General features: G+C 40.6%; 3 protein-coding genes across 5 annotated transcripts; all 3 read left to right on the forward strand.

Moving 5' to 3' along the window:
• Nucleotides 1–9: 9 nt before the first annotated feature.
• Nucleotides 10–1,881, forward strand: smim7 (small integral membrane protein 7). Of its 2 annotated transcripts, none has more exons than XM_084354697.1 (5): nt 10–98; nt 327–368; nt 471–526; nt 640–730; nt 1,251–1,881. In XM_084354697.1, the coding sequence occupies exons 1-5, from the start codon at nt 73–75 to the stop codon at nt 1,264–1,266; spliced, it is 231 nt and encodes a 76-aa protein (XP_084210823.1). In that variant the 5' UTR covers nt 10–72; the 3' UTR covers nt 1,267–1,881. The 2 variants fall into 2 exon arrangements, with proteins under 2 accessions (XP_084210823.1, XP_084210824.1); XM_084354698.1 differs by having other exon boundaries at nt 474–526.
• A 1,640-nt stretch (nt 1,882–3,521) lies between these two features.
• LOC311257997 (mediator of RNA polymerase II transcription subunit 26) lies at nt 3,522–9,390 on the forward strand. Of its 2 annotated transcripts, none has more exons than XM_084354019.1 (3): nt 3,522–3,937; nt 6,200–6,277; nt 6,380–9,390. In XM_084354019.1, exons 1-3 carry the CDS (start codon nt 3,866–3,868, stop codon nt 7,955–7,957), a joined length of 1,728 nt encoding a protein of 575 aa, XP_084210145.1. In that variant the 5' UTR covers nt 3,522–3,865; the 3' UTR covers nt 7,958–9,390. The 2 variants fall into 2 exon arrangements, with proteins under 2 accessions (XP_084210145.1, XP_084210146.1); XM_084354020.1 differs by having other exon boundaries at nt 3,523–3,937; nt 6,203–6,277.
• Nucleotides 9,391–11,651: 2,261 nt separating this feature from the next.
• On the forward strand, nt 11,652–23,050 carry slc35e1 (solute carrier family 35 member E1). The gene is made up of 6 exons (XM_084355664.1): nt 11,652–12,092; nt 14,314–14,384; nt 18,878–19,015; nt 19,700–19,825; nt 19,924–20,169; nt 20,744–23,050. Exons 1-6 carry the CDS (start codon nt 11,765–11,767, stop codon nt 20,969–20,971), a joined length of 1,137 nt encoding a protein of 378 aa, XP_084211790.1. The 5' UTR covers nt 11,652–11,764; the 3' UTR covers nt 20,972–23,050.
• The last annotated feature ends 1,783 nt before the right edge of the window (nt 23,051–24,833 follow it).

Below are 24,833 nucleotides of genomic sequence, written 5' to 3' on the forward strand. Positions count from 1 at the left end.
CGCTATTGGTCACAATCCTGATTGCGTGACGAACACGGAAGTGAGGCGTCTCTGTGATGTGATGTGAACAAAATGATCGGAGATCTGTTGATATTCGGGTAATTTGCTCGTTTCTGTCATATTTCTCTTACCTACACAGATTTTTTCAGTCGAAATAATCTCTCGGTGCGTGTTATTGTGTACTGTGTTGTTAGTTAGATAGCCGTGTATCAAGCTAAATAACAAGCTAGCTCTGTGCTAATGCCAGCTCACCAGCTAGCGTTAGCTCAGCAGGTACATAACACTGTTACCTGTCAACAAACAGTTTGTGTCTCTGTTCTCTCTAGGACCTTACTGGTGAATGCAGGGGCTGTGCTGAATTTCAAGCTGTGAGTATTAATGTCACTGTCACAGTCATGAACCACCACTGATTATTTAAACCTGATATCAGAGCTTCAAAACGAAATAAACAATTGCCTGTATGTGATTAGCAGCAAAAGGAAGGAATCCCACGGGTTTGGAGATGAGTCCAGTGCACCAACCACAGGTGTGTCTTCGAAAAAGAAAGAGTTGGTAGCCAAAAATCAACCAAAAGATGTGTGACACAGATATTTGTAGTTATCAAAGAAGTATCACATAAATGACGAGTCTGTCTTTCAGGTGACAACATCAGAGAGTTTCTGCTCAGCCTGCGGTACTTTCGGATCTTCATCGCTCTGTGGAACATCTTCATAATGTTCTGTATGGTCGTGTAAGTAAAAGTCTTGATGCTGGTAATAGTAATGTAGCTGTTGACATGTAATGGTTAGATGTGATGGTGAGCAGGCTGTAACATATATAGAAAACACTTGAATAGTTGATGCTGATGGAAGTTAGTCAGTTCTGAACAAATCCCATGGAAAGACTACAACCAACGATGAATTCATCCTACTTGAGTATTGTTCATGTTGCTGAAGACTAAAATATCTTATACCTTTCTGCCAGAGAGTTCAGTCTTTGTACATGAATAATTAAAAACACACTGATGAGTCACACTGTTGCACTGGCTGATATTACATTGAAAACTATTATATGTTGTGCCATTGTCTCATACACGGCCTCACTGTCGTCAGTCCTCGTTAGATGTTTATAAAGCCGTGTCTGAAGAATAGTCCCACAGTCACTTTTCTCCCCTCAACCTGCCTCTTGTGCTGCTTCAGTTTTTGATTTCCCAAAATACTCTTTTAAAACATGCTTCTTTTCTAACTGGCTGAATGTCTTCGATCTCACAGATTGTTTGGATCATGATCAATATTTGTGGGGCGACTGGACCTCCACCACCAGGACGTCAATTGCCCAAGATGGATGCTACAAACTTCTCCTTAATAAGACTTTGCTGGGTTTTTTTGTCTTTTTAACTGTAATTATCCCCCAATCTCCTTCTGGCTGTAGAGGAATTTATGAATCGCTGTATTTATTTTGTCTTACTGAAGTTGTTACATTTTACCCTTTTTTGCTAAGCTGAAACTGTACCAACACCACTGTCTTTGCTGGGTATTTGTTGTCTTGTTCCCTTCAAAATGACGGACAGCCCTCACTAACAGGAGAGAAATGTCTCCTGTGTGTCACCATTTCAGGGTCCTGTTTGGCCCTAAAACCTCACATATCATCTTGCTTAAACATCCTTTTATTCATTATTTTCTTACACAGCAATCAGGATTCAGCTAAATTCAACAAACAAATCAAAATAATGGCTGTCACTTAATGAGCTCTACATCTCCTCCGTTAAAAGAATATTTTAATGCAACCTCTCAAAAAAATGCCATTTCCCTTTACTCTGGGCCACATGTGCTGTATGTAAATGTGTATGCACTAAAATGTAAATGTGTCCATAATCTTAACAATAAAAATACAGTTTTCTTATCCACTGTCTGTTAACTGACTCGCCTGACTTGTAAATAACTTTTGCCCTTTCAGTATTGCAGCTTTTCCATTTTACTGTTCTTTTTATCAGGCCTTGTTTGTTATTCTGTAAATTTTTTTATAACCTTAAAATCATAATTAGTTGTAACCACTATTAAAATTCCTTTTACATTTTTGATTCACACCTTTTCCACAGTACCTCTTATTTAATTGAGTTTTAAGACGAAGTCACACTTGTGTCATTTTGGTTTTAATTTTGAGAACTTAATTTAAAGAGGCAGCGAGTAGTTATTGGCTTTACATTGCAAAAAGGTCCTGGGTCTCAATGAGGGAGCCAAAGTGAAGATTTTGGCTTAAAAAAAAGTAAATAATACATTTTCAAATCAATTTGGGATCTTGGGGGTTCCTCAGACTGGAGCCATTTGATGTTTTTTTCTGGTTGTTTGTTTTACATTTTAAAACATGTCCCCATCTACTTCAGTTGTTTAGGAGAACACTGTAATTCTGTCTTGCAGTGAAGCTCCAGATATGTTTTGTGGACTTTCCATCCACATGGGGGTGAGTAGATAATGACTGAATTTAAATTTTGACGTAAACTTATCCTTTAAGAGTCAATTCTGTCTCAGCTTTGTATTGTTGTGAAGGATCCAGACACTGTTCAGTCTATTTTTTTCTCGCTATATTACAAACAAGATTTTGAGAGCTCTACATGTATTATACAGTGTTTAATTTCCCTCAAAATATAACATTTTTGTTTAATTTGGCCTATTGCTTATAAGGGGAGAGGTAAGATTATCTTTATTGTTATGTAAATAGAAACCAAATATAATATCTTTGAGGGAAAGGAAACAGTTTTGCTTGTAACCATGGGGCTTCTTCAGACAGGAGCTATTTTAAGTTCTTTTTTCTGGTTGTTTGTTTCACATTTTAAAACAAGTCCCCATCTACTTCAGTCGTCTAGAAGAATGCTGCAACTCTGTCTTGCAGCGAAGCTCCAGAAATGTTTTGTCGACTACAAAACCTTTACCTAGCTTTCCATCTGCATGGGGGTGAGTAGATAATGACTGAATTTTCTTTATGGGGTGAACTTATCCTTTAAGGGTCAATTCTATCTCCGAGTTGAAGGATCCAGACGCTGTATAGACTTTAACTCCAACAGTGCCATCAAGTGATCATGTAAGAAAGGTGCAATACATGTGAAATTGACTCACTGACATACACAGAAATATATTTAGAAACATGGGGGGCAGGGTAATCCGAGGTAAAGATGTGATATATACATAGATAGATAGAGAGAGAGAGGTCACAAACAGGATTTTGACATTTAATTTATTGAGGGTGAAATAGTGGCAATGCAGTGTTCAATTTCCTTAAAATATGATATTTTTTTGTATTATTTTGCGTATTACTCTTTGCAAATTGCAAATGAGAAATTCTGCCATGGCATGAATGATATTTACAATGGGGGAGGTCCGGTATGCTGCTCTTTATTGTTATAGAAATAGAAACCAAATACAATATCTACTGACGGAATAAGCCTATATTCATATTATACACATAAATACACATTTCAGGTGTTAATCTGTTGAGATGAGACATGACAGTCCTCTGCTGCAGACCACACTATTGTCCATCTTTCACAGAACAATAATATCGCGGACGTGAACAATCGGTTACGTAAAAATGTCCCATCATGCTTTGCGCGAACGCTTCACAAAAAGCCCGATGAGAAGAGCGAGGAGGAGGAGGCTACCAGCCGAGAGGGGTAGCCGATTCCCGGAGAGGATTTTCTGTTCCCGTCGTCCCGAATGATCAAATCGTGACGGCGCCGAATGAAAGCGAAGATAAAAGCATCATAAAACATGATGCTCGCTCCCAGAGAAGATCTTCCGTCGGGCCTGTGAGTGTCGGCAGGTTTCCGACCGCCGCCTCTTCGGGGGATTCTGCTGTCTGAGTCCGTCCTGACCCGCGACACCGCCAGGCGATGACAGCGGCCACAGCCACTCCGCAGGTGATGAGAGACCGGCTGCTACAGGCCATCGACGGCCAGAGCAATGTGAGTATACCCGCTGGTTTCCAGAGGACGAAGTGGGCGCAGAAAGGCAGACAACAAGGCCAAGAAGACTCCGGCTCGCCACAGAGGGTTGACAAAGTGGGGGCAGTCGGTGTATGGAGAGTTATTATTTGCTTGCTAATTAGCTGGCTAACATCACTAGTTAGCCAAAGTTACTACAGCAGGCATTCCAGAGCCGGGCTAACTGCTGCTGCTGGCTAATGCTCATGTACCGTAGTTAGCTTAACTGTGTACACTAGGATACACGGTGCCTGAACACAGAAGTGACAGAGACTTTGGTTAACTGAGGTTTAAGTGAACTCAAAGCTTCACATAGATTAAATCTTTACACTTACCTCGAACAGCTGATGAGATTACTGTGGTATGTTGCGGCACTTTTCAGAGACTGAAAGGATCCCTGATGCAGCCAAAACAAATGATTTAATACTAGATTACTTGTAGGACTTCGTCCATTTCATCAGTAACAATGGCATGTCAGTCATTGAAAAGTAGAAACATCATGGCAACCTCATGAGCTTGATTCAAAGAAGTATATAGGGCTGCAACGATTATATTCATTATAATCTGCTGGTTGTTTTCATGATTAGTAATCTATAACATGTTAAAATGTTGTGAAAAATGCTGATCACAATTTCCCAGAGCCCAAAGTGACATCTACTATTGCTTCTTTTGTCCAACCAACACCCAAAGACCCTCCTTGTACTCCTATAAAAAACAGTGAAGAGCAGCAAATACTTACGTTTAAGAAGCAGGCACCCACAAATGTTTGACATTTTACCTTGAAAAATCACTGAATCGAGTGTTAAAACGTTCAAGTTGGCAACTAATTTTCTTTCTCTCCATTAATCTGCCATTCGTTGCAGCTCTATAAGTAGGACCTTTGTGGTATACATTACTGCTATGTTCAAAGGAGTAACATAATGAGCTCATGTGTTGGCTTCGTGATATCTTTCTTTAAAGCTTTGATCATACAAACTGCACACAAATCTAGCTACATCATGGCATGTTACAGAAATAAAATAAAAATAAATCTTTATTGCCATGAAGCAGTCTTTATTGTTGACTTCCAGATCTTGCTTGCTACCACAATGTACACCGTATGGTAAAGTCATTAATGGTGGATACATTTCCCAGTATGTAACATCATTTTGCCTGACCTAAAGTGGTGTGGAGCAGGCCCAGATTAAAGTGAACGGACCGCTATTGTCAGCACTTATCTACTATCTTGCTTGCAGATCTGACTTGGTCTTCTTGTGGGATAGAATGACACATTTGCATGTAATCTCAGTTTGTCATATTGAGCCTGAAACCAGTATGAGTACATTGTGTCTTGACATGCAGGTGCACATTTGAAAGTCTATTCAAATGATGCCTTGACTCGCTTTCTCTCTGTGGAGCTCATGCATGATGGGTCTATAAGGTTCTGAATAGGGTTGTGCGATGTCTACAAAACTGGAATATGATGATGTCCACAGTTAAACATCGCAATGGACAATGACATGTTTCTGTATATGAGGTAGTGTGGCCCTTCAGAATTGCTTACCAGCTCATCACTGTAGTCCCCTGTTGCTCTGATGGCAACCTCCAACTGTCTCCCATCACCAGCATATGGAGCAGCCAGATAAACGCTCACATCCCAGCAGGAGGGTCCAGCATGCGTCCCTGTGATTTTAAAAGTGTCCTCGTCTCCACTTAGTCATGGTCTGCCTCTGAAGCGTGAAGCAAAGTTTGCATGCTAGCTATACTGGGGAAGTTAAGCCAAGAAAATGCAAATAACAACAGTACGATTTAAGAGAAGTACATTAACAGCAGCCCACAGAAAAGAAATACCAATACCATCAATGAAACTGAGCATCTATGGTTCGCCTAACTGAGCAGATTTAATAAGAAAATGATAAACAGGAAACGGAGATGTAACTTTAATACATTGACCAGCAGCAACAGCTTCTTGTTTACCCTCCCTCATGTCACAAACACCAACAACCCTTACCTTAAGGCAACTCTGAAGGGACCCACTATTTTTTGCACTCTCTGGCAAGGGGCCTATGTTAGGACATTACAGGGCTCAGTGGCTGATGACTTTCAGACATCTGCGATGGATGATGGCATCATCTTTCAGCCCAACCCTAGTTCAGAATCACAAACATCTGCATACATACAATTGCACACAGATGCTGTTGTTGCAATGCTGACAATATATGATATCTGAGGATTGTGATTTTATAAACCTATGTGTCTCTTCAGCAGATATGCAACATGGTGGCAGTTATGGAGGTGATCTCCTATTTGGAGAAATATCCCATCACCAAAGAGGCCCTGGAGGTAGGTTACATTCACACCTACTGTGTGTGCATTCAAAATAAAATGCTGTTGAAGCCTGTCAAATCACAGCTGCTGTTAAACACTGATATTATCTTCTTAAAGGAAACCCGTCTCGGCAAGCTCATCAACGACGTGCGGAAGAAAACCAAGAATGAGGACCTTGCCAGACGGGCAAAGAAGCTCCTGCGCAACTGGCAGAAGCTAATTGAGCCAGGGAAGGGTGAGGTGTCGTCCAAGGGACACACCGGTGCATCGTGGTCTTCCAACGGTGGCGCACATCCCTGCATCTCCACTCCAACTGCCACCACTCCATCAGGTAAAACAGGTCCGGAGTTGAAGAACAGAAATGACTTCAACAACTACTCTTCCCCAAGGGTGGAAAAACTGAGCAACAGGAAACGTAAGGGTGACCAGAAGGAAGGGCAGCTATTACCAGCCAAGATATCCAAAACGACTCTCAATGATAAAATACAAAACTCCAAACAGCTGCCAACCAATGGAATTGGTGGTAGCTCTGAAATTTTTACAGACACTTGTGCACATCAGCCTTTAGACAAGGACATTTCTGAGCCTTTGGACAGTGACAGGCTAAATAAAATCCCTGTCAATGCTGTAAAACCTCATCCAAGTGCCCCAGGATACAGCAAGCCTCCTAGCACTTCTTCTTTGCTAAAAGCATCAGTTCTGCAGCAGCAAGCCAGACAAGAGCAAGCTGCCTCTGGAGGGCAGTATCGACCCAGAAGCCCACGCGGTTCCTTGCACAGTCCTCAGACTCCAAAGCAGGAAGCTGGTGTTAAACAAACGGCATCACAAGTACAGAGTCCTTCTGGCCTCAGTGTGAGGCCTGGGTCTGTGGACACCTCTGGACTGGGGTCTTCGCCTCAGCCTTTTAGTGTTTCTGTTCAGGGTTTGCCCACCGATGGTTCATGGTCTGCAGATTTGGACTCTAAAAGCAGGCTTCCCAATACATCTCTTCATAACTCTGTAATTGGGTGCAGTAATGGGGTCAGTTCGGAAGATGGTGGTGCTGTGAGCAATACAGGGAAAAGGAGAGGACAGAAATACAAAACGAAGGACTATGTGGTGAAGTTAGATGGACAGGCTGTAGAAGACGGCACTAAACCAGTCAGGTTAAAAGACAGGAGACTGACATTTGACCCTGTAACAGGACAGATCAAATCCTCCTTTCATAAGGAGTCTTCCCAGGAGGGGGAGGTCAGACTGGACCTTAAGCCTGAATCTCAGTGGTCAGAACAGCCGAAGCAAAATCCACCAGTTGCTCCCAGTCCCTTCCAGCAGACAGACTGGAAAGAGTTGTCAAGGAGCGAAATCATCCAGTCGTACCTTAGCCAGCAAAGCAACGTGCTGACATCGTCAGGCGCCCACACCCCTGGTGCACACTTTTTCATGACAGAGTTCTTGAAAAAAGAGGAACCCCAAAGTAAAGATGCCAAGAAAACACACACATTGGCACCAGAACTCCCAGCCAGGGTTTTACCTGGGATTAGCAGAGACGTCATCAGTGAAGACCTGGACAGATTACACAGACAACACTGGTCCGGGGTTAACGGTTGCTACGACACAAAAGGTAATTGGTTTGACTGGACGGAGTGCATCTCCTTAGACCCACACGGAGATGAGAGCAGGTTGAACATCCTGCCGTACGTCTGTCTGGATTAAAACTGAATTCGGGTTTTTGAATAGGAAATCGTAAGCTGCCTTCATCGTACAGCATGTGTGAAGGCACTTCTAAGTGTAAGCTGCTGTTTTTGCACCGTACGTTGGTGAAAGTGGAGTCAATATGCTGCCTGCTTGGGTGTGTGTAAAGCACAGAGGATGTAATCAGTGTTTTTATGGGTTTTTGAACATTGTGCGAGGACAGCACGAAGGAAAAAGGCTATGCATTATCTGTCCTTTTTAGTTGTTGGTGTTCAGTAACTGTACAGATTATGTTTCTAATACCTGCCATTGTTTGTATGGGAGAGGGCGTCACGTTAAACTGCACAGCTACATTTGATTTGACTTTGTTCTCCACATGCATCGTTCAATGTGACTTCACTGAATTTTTTGTATCCACTCACGTTGAGACCACACCACAGTATTGTTTAATTTAAAGTTAAGTTCAATTATATTAAATAAAGGAACCTGTGACTCACTTAACTTTTATCAACTTTCAATGGAGATTAGTAGGATACATAATCGGAGCAGACATCCAACAGATCCATCTCCCAGTGGGGTTTTTGTCAATATTTGCTCATGCATCTTGAACAAGCCTGTGTAGATGACATGCTATCCTTTTTCCCATTGGTATTAACAGCTATCAACTGTTCGTGCTGTGAAAATAATTTAATCATTGCACCTTTTTAGAATCGCTGTTCCATCATCGCACAACTGTCTCGAGCAGCGACTTTAAGCAGACAGAAAAACTGACAAATCAGTTTTAAAACATTTGAATATTTTCTTGGTTGTGAGGTTTGATCGCTGTTAAATAAAGTGACATGAAACTGCCAGATGTGACTGTGCAGGTTGAGGGGGGGGGAGAGAACGGCTGCAACAATGCACGCTGATAAAGAAACGTGGCTGTCATGTATGATATTTAATTACATTTTCGTGTTCATTTTAAGATTTTTATACATGTACAGACTACACTAAATCATGTTTTGTTAATTTCTTTATTCAGAATTGGTTCAGTGATGCAGCGGCTTTCTAATTTTTTCCTGTTGATGCATCAATCGACCTTACACAGGAAAACTCTCAAATGCCACATTCTGATAATGTGAACTTATTTTATTTTATACTTGCCTTTTCCCTTTACTGTGTATTTAGGTTGTATAATATGAATTGGAATGGCAGAGCAGATTATGCTACTAGCTTGCATCTTTGTACTGTCAGGAAGAACTGAGATACAAATTGACATGCTGGATTAAGTACTTAATATCATTCCTTTAGATATTGTTTGCCTTATGGAAACCTGTGTTTTCCCTAAAGACAGAGCCTTAGTGAATGTACAGAAATTAGCCTTTTGTGTTCAGTCGAATGCAGAAGAGAACATATTTGCTACTTAGTCCTTTAAGTGGACATGTTGATATGTGTTAATAAAAAACTGAACAAATTGTGATTGTCCTTTCTTCTCGTGTTTATTACTGACTCATTCTCGCATTAATCTAACAGACAAATGAATCCCCACAGGGCAGGTATCTGCACTGGCCCTGCACGCACAACACTCAGCTGAAGTCTGAGTAATTTCCAGGATAGTCCAAAGTTTTTGGAAACAACAGTCCCCCCATGCTAATGGTAAAACTGAACAATTCCAGATAATACAGCTGCTTCTCTATGCAGCTGGAGCTGATTCGATTAGGCAGTTCAACAGAAAATAATTGGCAACTATTTTAATAATCGCTTGTTATATTTCAAGCAAATGAATTACTAAATCAATTATGAGCATCTTTGTTTTGGGCTATTTGTCAGATAAAACAAGCTTAGCTTGTCGACTGACGGGAATTTGTTTTGGACATCATCATTGTCTGGCCTTTAATTCTAACTTAGTGATATCACACTGCGTCACAGAGTCACATTTGCATAATTTATGGTTTGGCAGGTAATACTTAATCACAGCTGCTCTGTTGTTAGTGTGCTGGCACAGGCATGTGTGAGCCGACCAGTCAGAGCAGACTGGGTAATCGGGATGGGGGCCCTTAAAGAGACAGGAGCTAAAACAGAGGGGGAATACAGTGATGCAGCACAGGACATCATGAGAGAACAGATGTGTTTTTTTAAGTACTGAAGCATGTAAACCTATTCTAGTAGTAACCCAAAAAATATCATTAGTAACGCCTTGTATTACTGCATTACCACTAAAATAATAGATTACTGTAACGCGTTGCCCCAACAGTGTTCACAATGTGTTTTTAATTTGTTTAATTTTGACGTGGATATATTAGGGGGTTCTCTTCTTCAGAGAATCGGACACATCACAAAGAACACACCTTTTTATGCAGTTCATGCCATTGTGAGCGAAGTGGCTCATTTCAAAGTTTGAAGTACTTCTTTGATGTATTTCAAGAACTTTTACATTATAAAATTCAAAATGCAAAATCTCCCATTTTTCAGGGTAGGAAGTAACTGATTCCATCTCAAATTACTGTAATTAAGTCTTTTTTTAAATTACTTGTAATTTTATGAGCATTTTTTTTCCAAGTCTCTAAAGTTACTCGTACTTAGCATTACACCATGTAATCTGCTCAGTTACTTTTAAAATCCTGATTGAGTCCTGAGTACAATTTGAATGAAAACCTAAATCATCATCTGAATTGTTTTAGCCAATAAGGCTGTTTGATCACAGGCCAGTGAAAACCCAGACGTACTGTCAAAGCATGGCAGCATGGTGGCTGATTGATTTCTTAGTCATTTAGATTGAAGATTGATTGATTGATTGATTGATTGATTGATTGATTGATTGTGTGTTTTTGATAACACATGAAGTGTATGGGCTGTCGTCCTCCAAAGGTGTCGGCGTGTAGTATGTTGATAAAGAAATTCTGCGGAAGCAGGCTGGGTGGATAGAGCAATCTTTATTGAAACAGATCTCAAGCCAGCGTCCGAACCAGAGTGTGCACTCCCTGGTATTCTCAAATCTCGGCAAAGTGATGCCCAAAAATGCTTTGCCCTCTGCTCTATCAGAACTCCTCTCGGACCCTCAGTCTTAGGAGATCAACCAAATTCACCCCCGTTCTTTGGTGTGCGGGTCCTTTTGAGAATCTGTCCATTTCCTCTAATTGTTTACTTTTGGGGACCTAAGGGTCCCTCTATCCTGTTGGGAAAGAATGGGTCTGCATAACACCTCTGTAAATTATTTCTCAAGAGAATATGTTTGTGTGACCATATCGATGTTATCTAAAGTTGACCTGCTAGTCTCTCTATACTTAGATGGAAATGTATATATTAAATCAATCCTAACCTCTGAACTGGTCAGTTCTCAGTGTGGGCCTCTTCCTTCAGCTACTCTCTGACGCACACTACAGGCTAAGGACTTGTTGTTCAATACATAAGACCTTTATGTCGTCACCTTCCCACATATACTTTAAGGGAAGCATCTGGTCCTGTCCTGTCACTCAGAGCTCAGGAGGTATAAGAAACACACAGACACTACACACATTACACATCAGCTGTTAAAAAGTAACTAATACTCTGAGTAGCGTTTGAGAAGAATACTTTAACTTCAGTATTATTTTAATACATGTAGTTTTACTTGTAACTGAGTAATAGTTCAGTAATGTAACTACAGTCTTCTCACCACTGTGCATTGTAAATGTAACTCAGTGGTTTTATTTTATAAACGCACTTCCGTGAATGGCTTTTATTCTGAAGCCGTGCACCGGAAGTGAAGTGTTCCTCCATCGCTGGCAGGGTGACGGTTGAGCAGCGCTGCCCTCCCCCGGCGCAGCCAGACAGACACACCGCCGGTGACTCGTCATTCCGCGCTGTAAGATGGCTACGGCGGACCGGCCCCCGGTCAGAGAAGGGATCCGGATATTTTGTCTGTGTGTGTGCTGGTACACGGTCAGCTCGGGGGGCAACATCGTCAACAAAATCATCCTCAATGGATTCCCGTACCCGGTCACAGTCTCTCTGTTCCACATTATTTCCATCGTCGTCTTCCTCCCGCCGTTGTTGCGGGCATGGGGAGTCCCCAAAACAGAACTGCCGAACAGGTACTACCGGTGGTACATCCTGCCTTTAGCTTTCGGAAAATACTTTGCATCTGTGTCGGCTCATTTCAGCATATGGAAAGTACCAGTTTCATACGCGCACACCGGTGAGTACATCGCATTTTTGTGATAATTTGGGTGCTAATGAGAGGCCACCTGGTGCGTGTCAGTAACTTGATGATGTGTCTGTACCGTCAGCTGATGTTAGCTCCTTGGCTAACGCTGCACAACTCGGCGACACGGACATTTAACTAGCATGAGGGCCCCGGGTTAGTGTGGCGTCCTGCGGGTCGTGAACAAACAGGCTTTCATGAGATTTATTAACTTACCACTGGTTTTCTACCTACAAATTGTTAACCTTCAGACTGACGTTAGGAATAACTAACTGGCTGCCGTTAGCATGCTAGCTAACTTAATTAACAGTGATATAGTACGTCAGGGGGGAGGGTCCATTACTGAGCCTGCTCTGTGTTGCAGTGAGCTGCTCTAACTTTCATGTCAGACTACTGGACAGAAAACTGCTCCTCATGTCATTGATTTTCTCTCAAGAAACCCAATCAAAAATATTATTAGGTTACCTGCCGTGGAATCAAATAACGGTTACTGTGCCCGTCTTATGAGAGCCGCAGTTACACTCAACTTTATTAGCTAGATGCACCTAGCTTAAAGTGTACAGTGCAGGGCTAAAGCTAATTTAGACTGATAAATAAATCCTGACTCCATGAAGGTCATGATGTTTAAGTTTTGTTGAAACTTTATGGTCTTCTGGGGCCAGGGTCAATAATCGGTCTTGTTGTCTTGGCATCACCGCGGGACAAATCTTTTTTTAGTGAAAAACAATCTAAGAAACTTAGTTAAGTAATCATAAATCATGAGGATACATAAATGGTACTAACCTCATCTTCCTGTTGTTCTTTAGTTTTGAATATGTTGCATTTACACACATCTGATTTCAATTGTTTTTGTGGGGATGCAATCTGCAAGCCATGCCTTCACTCATGGTTTAGGCAATTCAAAATAAATCAGAAAAACAATATAGAAAACTAAAGCTAGACACACGAGTGACTTTTCAAGTTACTCGTGTGCATACTGTGGATGACGATTCGCTATAAAATGCTCTCTCGTCCCATCCCTTGTATTGTGTTATACTGAGAGGTGTTTCTTATATTAGGTGAACCCTTATTGATAGACCATTCGTTCTCAACCTGGGGGTTATGGGTTAATTTCCAGAGTCTGCCAGATGGTTGTGGAGAAAAAACTAAAATAACATATTTTAAACTGGGGAATAGTTACATTAAATTGCCTGTACCAGTGATATAATTTGAGGCCCACATACACATTCAATAAGATCTATGTAAGCCAAAGTGTTTGTGCGCATGAGCTCTGGTTGGACACACGAACAAAAACCCTCTTTATCCCGACTCAACTCAAAAGGGTCGAGTATTATTGATATCGATTAGAAACATCTCTTAGTACAATGCGATACAATGTAATTGCACCACAGGTAACTGCAGCCTTCAAAAGGGTCATAAAGTTGAATCACCTCCTCTAGTGTAAAAATGTAATTTCACCTTAATATTTAGGACATCCATTTTAGCTTGGTGTACCTTTTAAACAGGCAACCAAGTGTACAGTAAAACCTATCGTTCAAACTTCTAATAGTTAAAAGTAGGTAGACTTTTTTTAATGAAACTATTCTTCACCTGTTTGACCCCCTCCACTTTTTTAAATCGAATATCAATGTAAAGGCCAGTATACGCTCACTTATTTTGCAGTGATGCCTCAAGTGGGGTAATCAAACAATTGTGACAAAGATATGAAACTGGAAAATTTACTTTTTAACAATAAACTTTATTGTCCAAAAAGACATCAATGCACTGAAACGGTGAACTTCTCTGGGGACTTACTTCATATGAGCTTCCGTCCTCGTGGATGGCAGTTTTCAACTGTGCTGAATCTAATTTTGAGAATTTGAAGGTTGAAAATATGTGTTGATAATTGTTGTGCTTTTAAATGATAAGGGTGCCACTCCTGTAAGTAAAACCATTTCATTGTTAGTGACACACCTAGATAAATGTAGTAGTATGTCAATTGGTGACGCATTGCAATAGAGGCATGTGAACCTCTGAGTGACAGAGCTTGTTTGACAGAGGTGTCGGCTTGACTGACGAGAACAAATACATATTTCCACAACATTTTATAGTCCAAACTTAATCTGTCTCATACTTGTCCTGCTGCTATCAAATGGCATTGTGTGTTTGTCAAGGGATTGCAATGATCGAAGTTTCCAGGCTGACATTGTCCTTTCAATATTCTTTTTTTTCACAGTCAAAGCCACAATGCCAATATGGGTTGTGCTGTTATCAAGAATTATCATGAGGGAGAAGCAAACCACAAAGGTGAGTAGACTCGACAGCAAACAAGGCACAAGGCCCGCTCTGTTTCTCAGTGTTTGAGACTCAGCAGTGGTGATGTGGCACCTTACTGCGCCTGTACTGCATCTCATATTACAGCCATCTGCAGGGGCTTTTGTCCCTGGACTGATGATCTGTGAGAGGATGGAGGTCAGGGAGGGAAACTAACTTTTTATGTCCCCCAGCTGACCACATTCACCTGTTATATCCCCAAATACACTCACTACTTTTTCACCATAAAGGAGCTAACTGGGTTTATGCAGGTGGTGGAAAGGCTTCAGACAGGTGGTTGGACTTTTCCACACCAGGAGGCAGAGTTATATGAGAACTAGAGGAAGTATCGGCTCACATTTTCTGGCTCAGAGGTGGTTTGGAGGAAAATTATGTGCACAAACTCTTTGTTTGATATACAGTAAATCTCAGAGCACAGGGGAGCTGTGGGAGGGATTTATAGATCTGTAGATCAACCAGAGTCGGTGTAATGAAGAATATCCTGGAGTGTTATGTCCGCTTTATATCAGATAGAAGTTCACGCATACAACAAAACATTGAGTCACTCTGTTTGTTTTTAATGGACAAGTGCAAATGACATCTTCACGTGTCTTGTTTAGTCGCACCATCACTCCAAAATGCCCCAAATCCTGTTTATTATTATATTATTGTATATGTTTATAACTTAAAAAGCAATAATCAATTACCAGAATATTCAGCTATTCATTTTCTGTCAGTTAACTGATTAGTTAACTAATAATTTCAGAATTGTTACCTGCCCGTAAAACCTCAGCTCATCTTGGCCTTTGGTTGCTATGGAAAAAATGTGCACCACAGCCAAAGTCAAATGCAATTAAATAATTTCTAAATTGGCTCATCCTTCCATAGGTATTACACAAAAAAACACTGTATTATCAGAACATTAAAGGGTAACTTCGGTGTTTACTGTATTTTCTTCATGCACATCTACTGTGATTAGCTGTCAAACTGTTAAATCATATGAGATCTCACTTCCGCTTGACTGAGGCAAAGTTAACAACTTTGAACATCTCTTGGTTACAGTTTAATTTTCCATCCTGGTGGTGGAACGTTTGGCAGTCGAGGTTTGTTAGATGTGAATAAGGAGACCTCTGAGTCTAACACCAGCTCATCATGTTTATCTTACAGTGTCCAGGTCAGTATTCAGACAGGCTGCTGCGTTCACAGACAGAGGACGTAGCTGTTGATGACGTGTAACTGTGTGAGTGGAGATCCTGTCTGAGGAGCAGCAGGCCTCACTGTACTCCAAGAAACCTGAGATAGGAGCTCAAAATAATTTAACTGAGTTTAGTGTTTAAACTCATCTCAGCTTTGTTCAAATATGATGAAATAGACTGTACAAAGTTAGTCTGGCCAGTATTCGGTACACCCATACAGTTTTTAACAAGATAACATCTATCTTTACAAAATTCATAATGATCTGTTTTTGTCGACATTGTCAGAAATATCTGCTGTCAATTAAATATTCATATTAAGTGTTCAATATTCATCGTAGTTAAAGGTGTACTGGACTTTATTATATTGAAAGGTGTTTCTCCTCATTTGTCCTTCCCATGTGTGTACTGTAGATATGTGGACTGAGTGGACTGAATATTGGAAACACCTCAGAGTATAATGCAGTCCAGTACAACTATGACCTTCTGCTTAAACATCATTAAATGAGCATATTGATTACAATGTGAAAAGAAACCAGAGCCCAATTAATACTTGATTTTGGGGGCCAATATTGGGAAGTAAAAAATGACATAGCCATATTTCAGCAGATATACACACATTTAATTAAATGATGACTCAGATGTGGTTTAACAGTAAACTGTATTGTTTAAAATGACATCAGTTTACTGGAACGGTAAACTTCACTAGGAGTTAAATAATTATAAATCACGCCAAGCATCTTTTTTTGCTTATAATCAACAAAAAAGTTTCACATCGATTCATATCGGACAACATTTAGGCCGTTCCGATATATCTGCATATAGATACTGGCCAACCAATATAAAAAACCTAAACATTATCGGCATCATAAAAGTAGACTGGCCGGACAGTTCGCATTACAGGTGTGCCTAATAAAGTGTAGATATTACATGTACATATGACTCAATAGTTCCCTCTTTAAATGCATTGTGTTGTCTCCAACTTGTCCTTTGAGTGCAGCCCTCGGGATGAATTTTTAAAATAAGTCAGGACACCTGAAATGGGACAGAAATGTAGGCCTGTGCTAAAATAGACGAGTCCTCTTTGAACTGAACCGGTGACTCCACTCTCCTCTACTAGCTGTAAAAGATGGATGATCAGCGTGTTCAGTGTCTTAGCAGAAGGTAACTGTGTGAAACAAGTTGTTGCCTGGAGCTGCTCTGCTTCCTGAAGTGCATCCTGTCAATAAAGTTTAATCATCAACCAATAAGTTAAGAAAGCTGCGTTAAAGGAACAATCTGCAGTTTTGATGTAGAGCCGACAGAGTCCATATTGTCAAACTGCACTGGTACCTCTGTTTTTTTTACATTTCTTTTTTAGACTTGTAACTACTGTTCTTTTACGATTGGTACTGCTCAAATTTCTGTATTTTTCCATGTGTATGAAACAACTTACTTGGGCGATAAAACTGTGGTTTACTGTGATAAACAGATGGAATCATCCAACAAGTTCTCACTGCAGTGTTGTCTCAGTTTCACTCTGTGTGGTTGGTTGAGGGAGGAGTGAGTGGGCGCACAAGTGGGTTTCATAAGAACTGCAGGTCGCTATCATTTCTAATGATTTAGTATTTTCAACATGCAAATGAATCTGGCTGTAGAGGTTATGTTAGTTTCAGCTCATGAGGTGTTCTCCCCAAGTGTTTGGACCAAGATAGAAGGGTTACAGTATGTCCAGCTGCAGCCTCTGACGTTGTGCTTGCAGGTGTTGTTTCTGTTTACATGTGTTTGGATAGACAGCTCCTGCAGTACTTTGGGCCAAGTTTACTGCTGAAGTTTTGGCAGTTTTGGAAGATTTTTGGCTTGGAGGAATTCTTGAAATGACACTAGTTTTGTCACAGTTCTTGAATTTCTAATTTCGATTCTATACCTTGAAAATAATCGATATTCGATACCACGTTCCGTACCACGGGGAGAAATGGTGATAACATTGAGAGCATAAAATTCTTGGTTTTTATAAAAAAATATATATATATAAATAACAAGTCTTGTGTTCTGTGTGTTAAGCACAACGACGTTGAAGGTAATTAACTTATGACCCTAGTCAGAAGAGTGGGAGGAGGTGGGAGTATGTTGACACTGCTGTGAGTGTGTCAGCTCGTGATGGAGAGGTGAGAGAGCGAGAAAGCATCGCTGGTATCAGTATCGATGCTGTGGAAAATGACTATTAAAACGGTTTCAAATATATTTTCGATATTATCAATATTTCGATATTTTGACAAGACATCTTACATTTTCTGTGCAGAAAGTGAATGCCTGCCTGAAATAACCTCCCATGTCACACACTCCACATGTCTTTTAGCCGGTCAAAGGCGAAGTGATGATTTGTTGACGTTATAGCAATGCATTCTGTACCCAATTGTTGTTTAGATATCACTAAACAAATAAAGATGGCAACTGGCCACTAATGTTCTCATTGTCACTCATTTCAGGAGGGATTAAACAACTAACAATTACTTTCATTATCTATTAAAATGAAGAGTATTTTCTTTATTACCTCTGCCAAGGAAATCAAGAAAAAATCTGATTAGTTTAAATTATGGTTAAGCAGTTATGGGAGGTTTAAGATTTAGAGTGATACAGGGCCATCGAGGTTGACATTGGATCAGGCTTGATTGACTTGTGTATCACTGTCATTTTGTCGTACTTACTTCTTTACTGCTGGTGAATTTGCGGTGGAGCACTTAGTGGTTTAAGGTTTATCTTTGATTGTAATGTCTTTTCTGTTACAATGTAATATGATATGCCTCCACTGTCCCCCTAGGAAAACATTTCTTGAGCTCAGACTTGCTTCATTTTACAGTTTTCATAGCATATGCTTGCATGACTTTACACAGCATTGAAGATGGCAACATATTGCACACAAGAGCAGTATTGTTTGACATGGTTAGGTTTAAGGCTCAAGCTGTGTCTTTACTGTTTAAGTTTTTAATGGAGGAGAGCACAAATGACTAAAATCCAGTACTAAAACAATAATAACACTAAAACACCCAACAAAACCAATAAAAATGCAGCAATATACAGGCCCAGTCTCGCAGGCAGAGCAGCACCACTGGAAGTCGTGGTTGTATTTGTCTGACAGTTGCCGCAGACACAAAGAGAATTTTAAAAAATGATGAGAAGCGAACACAAGCCTGAGGTGGCATCTCCATATTCCTCTGACCAAAAGTCCAAAATCCAAAGACTGGAACTGAATTGGAAACTGAAAGTGTTGTTTGTGTTATCTCCTGCTGACTCTGCCTCCTGTCTCTTTCGTAGGTGTATGTATCGCTCATCCCCATCATCAGCGGCGTGCTGCTGGCCACAGCGACTGAGCTGTCCTTTGATGTTTCAGGACTAATCAGCGCTCTGGCTGCCACGCTCTGCTTCTCTCTGCAGAACATCTTCTCCAAAAAGGTAACTCCGTCTCCTACACAGAGGATGGTGATAGAAGGGACTGTTTAACAAAATCTACTTAGACTTCGGTGTTAATTTGCTCTGTTTATGCCTAATTTTAGATACCTTAAAACATTTTAAAAGTTTTGATACTGTATATGATATTACATGCTAATTTTACTAATGCAGATGAGAGGCTGAACGGAGAATCTGACCTATAAATGCTGCATTTAGGTGGTCACTGCTATACCGTCTCCTGCCACAAGATGGTGGCTGCATTTTACTGACCCATAAATCTTCTATATGACTCTGTTAAAGGTCAATGATCCAGTGAACATATTCTCTGTCTAATATCAAAGTGAAGTAGCAAGAACTGGAACAAATCATTAAATATTTCCATCTCTGACTGCCACTTATTTCATGCCAATAATACCCACAATTTCACAGATTATCTGGGTCTCCCTCTCAAGGGATGGAAATGGTAGAGAGGATTTCAAATAACTCTGCTTGCAAGAATCTAACATTTTTTTTAGGTCTGTACTGGCCAAAATAACTGCTTTTTTATGGGCAGAATCAGGTTCTTTGATATAATTTTTTAAAACGAAAAAAAAGAAAATGAAGACTCTTCATCACTTTCTCCTTGACCAGTGCAGCTCTTATTTACTTTAGATTTTTTTTTTATTGACCTATTTTTTTCATTCAAAGGTGTTGCGAGACACAAGGATCCACCACTTGAGGCTGCTCAACATCCTGGGCTTTAACGCTGTCATCTTCATGCTACCCACATGGGTTCTGGTGGATCTCTCTGTGTTTCTTGTGAATGGAGACCTGGTGAGTAGTAACATCTGTTTAATAGAGTTTACCAAACACCACATCCTGGCCTGCTTTATGAGCCTGAACGTAACCCAACCGTACTGCTTTCCTCACAGTCGGACCTCTCAGGATCGTCCGGCACCTTTGTCCTCCTGCTCATCAGCGGCTTCTGCAACTTCGCCCAGAACGTCATTGCTTTTAGCATCCTCAACCTTGTCAGCCCGCTCAGCTACGCCGTTGCCAACGCCACCAAGAGGATCATGGTCATCAGCATCTCACTGTTCATGCTGCGCAACCCGGTCACCCTCACAAACGTCCTGGGTATGATGACGGCCATATTTGGAGTCTTCCTCTACAACAAGGTGAGTCACCCCGACCAAGAGATGGAAAGTGGAAGAGGGAGAAGGAAATAAAGGGGCGAAGAGAGGGAGGGAGTCATATGGACAGAAGTAAAGGAGAAAAGAAAATTCAAGCTGTTGTCGGTCTAATTTATGGAAGTTTAAAAACAATAAGTCATCCTTCAGTTCACAGTTAATCTTTTAGAAAAAGTGCTGTCTTTGCCTATTTTGTGGTAAGAAATTTAAAAACTGTTTTGCATTATAATCCATTATCTTCCATAGTAACTGTTCACCACTGTGTGCTTTAAATATTCTCTCTATATATAGTCTCTGTATGCTCTGTCAGCCCTGTGCTCCATTCACAGTTGTTCTTTCCTTATATGTAAACTGCTTGGCCCCCTGCCTTAAAGCGGCTCTCCATACAACTTGTGGCTGTTGACTTCAATGTAAATAGTAAAGTTAAACTTTATTTATCCTGTTGAGGAAACGTTTGACTCGCCCAAACTATTTAGGATCCGTGGGCAACCACAGTGCAGCGCCAGCGGACCAATTACCAAGACACCCAGTCATTTAAAATCCATTTCTCCTCTGCCAACAGGCCAAGTACGACGCTAACAAGGAGAAGAAGCTCCTGCCCAGCGCCAAGCAGGACCTGCTGTCCTTCGACAACCCGGCGCTGGAGAAGATCCAGGCCAACGGGTCAGTGCCTTTCTCCCACGGCTCAGAGCAGCAGCACAACTGGAACAACGTGCTGACCGACCACTTTCAGTACAGTCGGCAGACCTACACGACAAACTACAACAGCAACCACCAGTATGTGGTGTAGAGGAGGAGTCTCTGGGTCGCTGTCATAGACTTTACTGTGTGTAGCCGCCCTCCCAGCAGCGGGTCTTCACAGCCCCGCACAAGAGACTGAAGGCAAGTGCTATTTGATCTGGATAAGGAAGAATGAGATGAGTCGTTCATGATGGGCCAGTGATGTGACCTCTCCCACGCTCCTCCCTGTCTAAACTTCACTTTCTGACAGCTTCGCTCTATGTCATTGTTTATTTATAACTTTGGTACCAACTGTATGAGCTGGTCTGAGAGAAAACAAAACTTACATCACCTGTTTTCATTTTGGTGATGGAGTCAGACATCCAGACGCAGAAATGACACGCGTTAAAGGTAGCTGATAAATTTGCACCTTGCTGTCTGGAAAAGTCTTGAGTTTTGTTTTCACAACCAGCCATCATTTTTTTAGTTGTTTTGTTCACTTTCAGAGGAAACTTGAACCAAATCAACAGTCGTCATGTTACATGTTGTAACAAAGCTCAGTAGAAGGACTCGACGTTTTGGTTTCATTTTTAGAATTCTCATTTTTCTTCATGAAGCACCTGTAATGATGTGAGGAGAAACAATCTGCTTGTATGAAATGTGTTCCCTTATTCAAAAGCTTGACATGGGTGGAGGATCTGAGGTGACGGTTACCGAAAGAGAGTAGGGACATTTGTGATTTCGTAGATTTTCATCAGTCTGTCATTAATTTTTCCTCATGCTAGTGGAATTCGTTTGTTTTGTTTGAACCACCAGCAGAAATTCATGGTCCTCAGCGGATAACTCCCTCTGACTTTGACTCTGACTTTTCATTCTGCCGTATCATGAGGTTTACTTTTAGTTTGTTTTACGTGAAATGTTACATTAACTTTCAGATGGATGGTCATTAAATTTGGTGCAGACATTTTAATCCCCATCATGATATTGTCCTCTGACTTTGCATCTAAGCGCCATCATATGTTTCCAATACTGTAGTTTGTGGTGTATTTGGTTGTATTTAGAAAAATCCTGCAAAACAAATGAGATTCCCATCAGCTGCACTTCTTGTTTAGTGTTAATTAATGTCAGCATGTTTATCAGCATCATCATTGTGAGCATGTTGGCATGGTAACAGTAGCATCTAGTTAGTGCAGGAGTACAGGCGTATAGCTGTAGACTCTTTAGTCTGGTTTCAGTAAACAGGAGGTGCTTTTGTAGACATCACTTCACTTTCTGTCCAAATTACAAGTGCCTGATGAAGAAAAATGCAGGATCAAAAACATCCGTTCATTACGTCTGCAAGAAAATGGTGCTTGTAAGCTTGTTGCACACATAGATCAGTCAAATTTCAGTCACATTTGTTTTGTCAACGAGCTTCTTGAACACACACAAAGCCTCCCTGTCTTTGAACCAAGATAAACTTACATGAAAACAAAGAGTGAGACCAGTTCTGTGTCCCAGAACAGTCAATGACCTCCTACAGATCTGCCCATTTCCCCAAGTTAGATAGATAGAGCGATAGAGCGTTAGATAGATGTTATCATAGAGCATTAATGTAAAAGTGTAGCGTAACATTAGATTCACTAAAACAAATGATTCTTTCACTCTGCACTCCGTCAGCTGCATACTGTAAGGATGCTTATGATGTTTCATCTTTCTTCAGAAATCTAACCATGTAACGTGTTACAGATGTTTAACTTCATTGTTTTGATGTCCTAGTTTGGAGTTGAAGAATCAATTTGAAACGATGCATAGTTTGTTTTTATTGATTATTGGTATTTATGGTCTGCAGAGCTTCTCAGACACAGTGAGGTTCTCTCCCCTTTCAAGCGATTTTTCTTTTCAGGCTGAACCGAAACTGCTCTGTCACGTGTTTGTTCTTTAAAAAGAGGCCCGGTTCAGGTTTGCACATAATGAAAAAAATGTGAAATTTAGATGTTGACGGTCTGTTACAGTGGTGTCAGAACGTCACCAGACAAAATGAGACGTGCATGAAATCAGAGGTTTGATTTGTGCAATTAAAGATTCAGCTATACTTTATGGCGGCGAGAGGTTTCATTATTATTGATTACAGTATATGATAATCATTAAAGTGCTTGAAGAACTATAATTTCAGAGACCTGTTTTGCATCTCACTCCAGCAATATGAAGTTTTTTATGTTCTTTCCTTATGAAACGTCTCAGCATCTGAATCCACGTTGTATTTCTGCTCATTTGTTTTGTTGGGACAAACATGCACGCTAATTGAATTTTTGTGAAAATGCCAGTTGTAGCCTGTGAGCTTACTTTTGTCAGCTGTTGTCCCCGGTTAACTTGGGGATGTTCTAGTAATATGGCAGTTATTTTAGCGTACTATGTTTGCCTTCTTTAACAAATTGAAAACACTGTCACGGAGACTGTGGGGATGGTATGCACTGGGCTTCCCAGAGACAAACCAGCATCAATAATTGTATGTTTCCTCCTTCTTTTTTGATTTATAGAGCAAACTGGCTGTAGTTTATAGTTTGTAGGATGTTGGGAACACAAAGCTGCTCTGTTTTTTGCCAGCAGGGAGATAAAAGGCCAACACTGTAGGTAACAAAATACGAAGTCCTGTTTTTTAAAAGAGTTTTTACACTCATTGTCCAGAAAACACCTTTTTGTCGTAAGCCCTGTGATAATTGCTTCCTTCTTCTGATGTCCCTTTTTGTTACAACTGCTGCTGTTTTAGTTGTTTGTGTTGACTGTTGGACACTTTTAGGCTCGACTCTGTGAAGTTAAGTTGAGACTTGGAGTGTAAGAGTCGTTCCATACCAGCTCACCGAGGCCCTCCCAGTTCATGTCATGCATTAACTTGAAAAAAATAATGTAAAAACTTCTATTTTATTTATGGGAAGTCCTCTAGCTGTACTCTAAATACTTATGAATCGTTGAAGTTTTGCCCTCGGAGATCCATTTCATCATTTTTGTGATTCTTTGTGTATTCTCGGCCTCACTAACAGCTTCTTTTTCTCTGGATTGGGTTGAAATTTGTCCTGAACATCCAAAGACCCTTAGGAAAATTGGAAATATGTACACAGAATGTTTACAGTAATCATATCAATAACAGTAAATCACTTTCTAACCGAACAAATAGTCTTTAATTTTATTTTCAAAACTCGTTTTCATTTTCTTGCAACCAAATTTTGATTTTGTGTAATATTCAAAGTACACAATAGGAGAGGATTTTGCGATGTCTCGTGAATTAAATAGAAGTTTTTACATGGAGCCTTTTGAGAAAATCCATGACATGAACTGGGAAAAGTCCGCGAGCAGAAAATATGATTTAGTGCGTTACAACACCACAAACAGCTGCTTCAAAAATGAGTTCCTCAAAAACCTCTGAGACGGTGTCAGCATTAATGAACACCCATCTCTGCAACTCCATGACTGAGGAAGCTGCAAGTGATCTGATAAAGTACCTCTAGTGATGTCATTCAGTGGCTAAGTTGCATTGTGGGTAATGTAGGCACCAAATTTTGAAAAGGAATAAGACTGTGTGGGAAATTAAAAAGGTGATATCTTCGGTTCTGCTGTATCAATTTTGATTAAAAAAATGTAACTTTCTAAAATGAGTCAACAGTGTCAGCCAGTGGACTGCTTTTCTAAATCTGGTGCCTACATTACCCACAATGCAACTTGGTCTCTGATTGATATCACTTGAGACATTTAATCAGATCACATGCAGCTTCCCCCGGAGCCACAAAAGGCTTTATACTACTTTCTGCACATATGCAGTTGTACTCCACAAGGCCTGTGAACACACTTTGATGTATAAAATTGGTGGAGTTACCCTTTAACCTCCTAACAAGCAGACGGATGCACTAAGTCACTCAGTCTGAGTGGTTGGAAAACAAAATGAAGCATTTAACAAC

This window comes from Pagrus pagrus (genome assembly GCF_965226575.1).
Source record: "Pagrus pagrus genome assembly, chromosome: 6".
NCBI classification, from domain to species: domain Eukaryota; kingdom Metazoa; phylum Chordata; class Actinopteri; order Spariformes; family Sparidae; genus Pagrus; species Pagrus pagrus.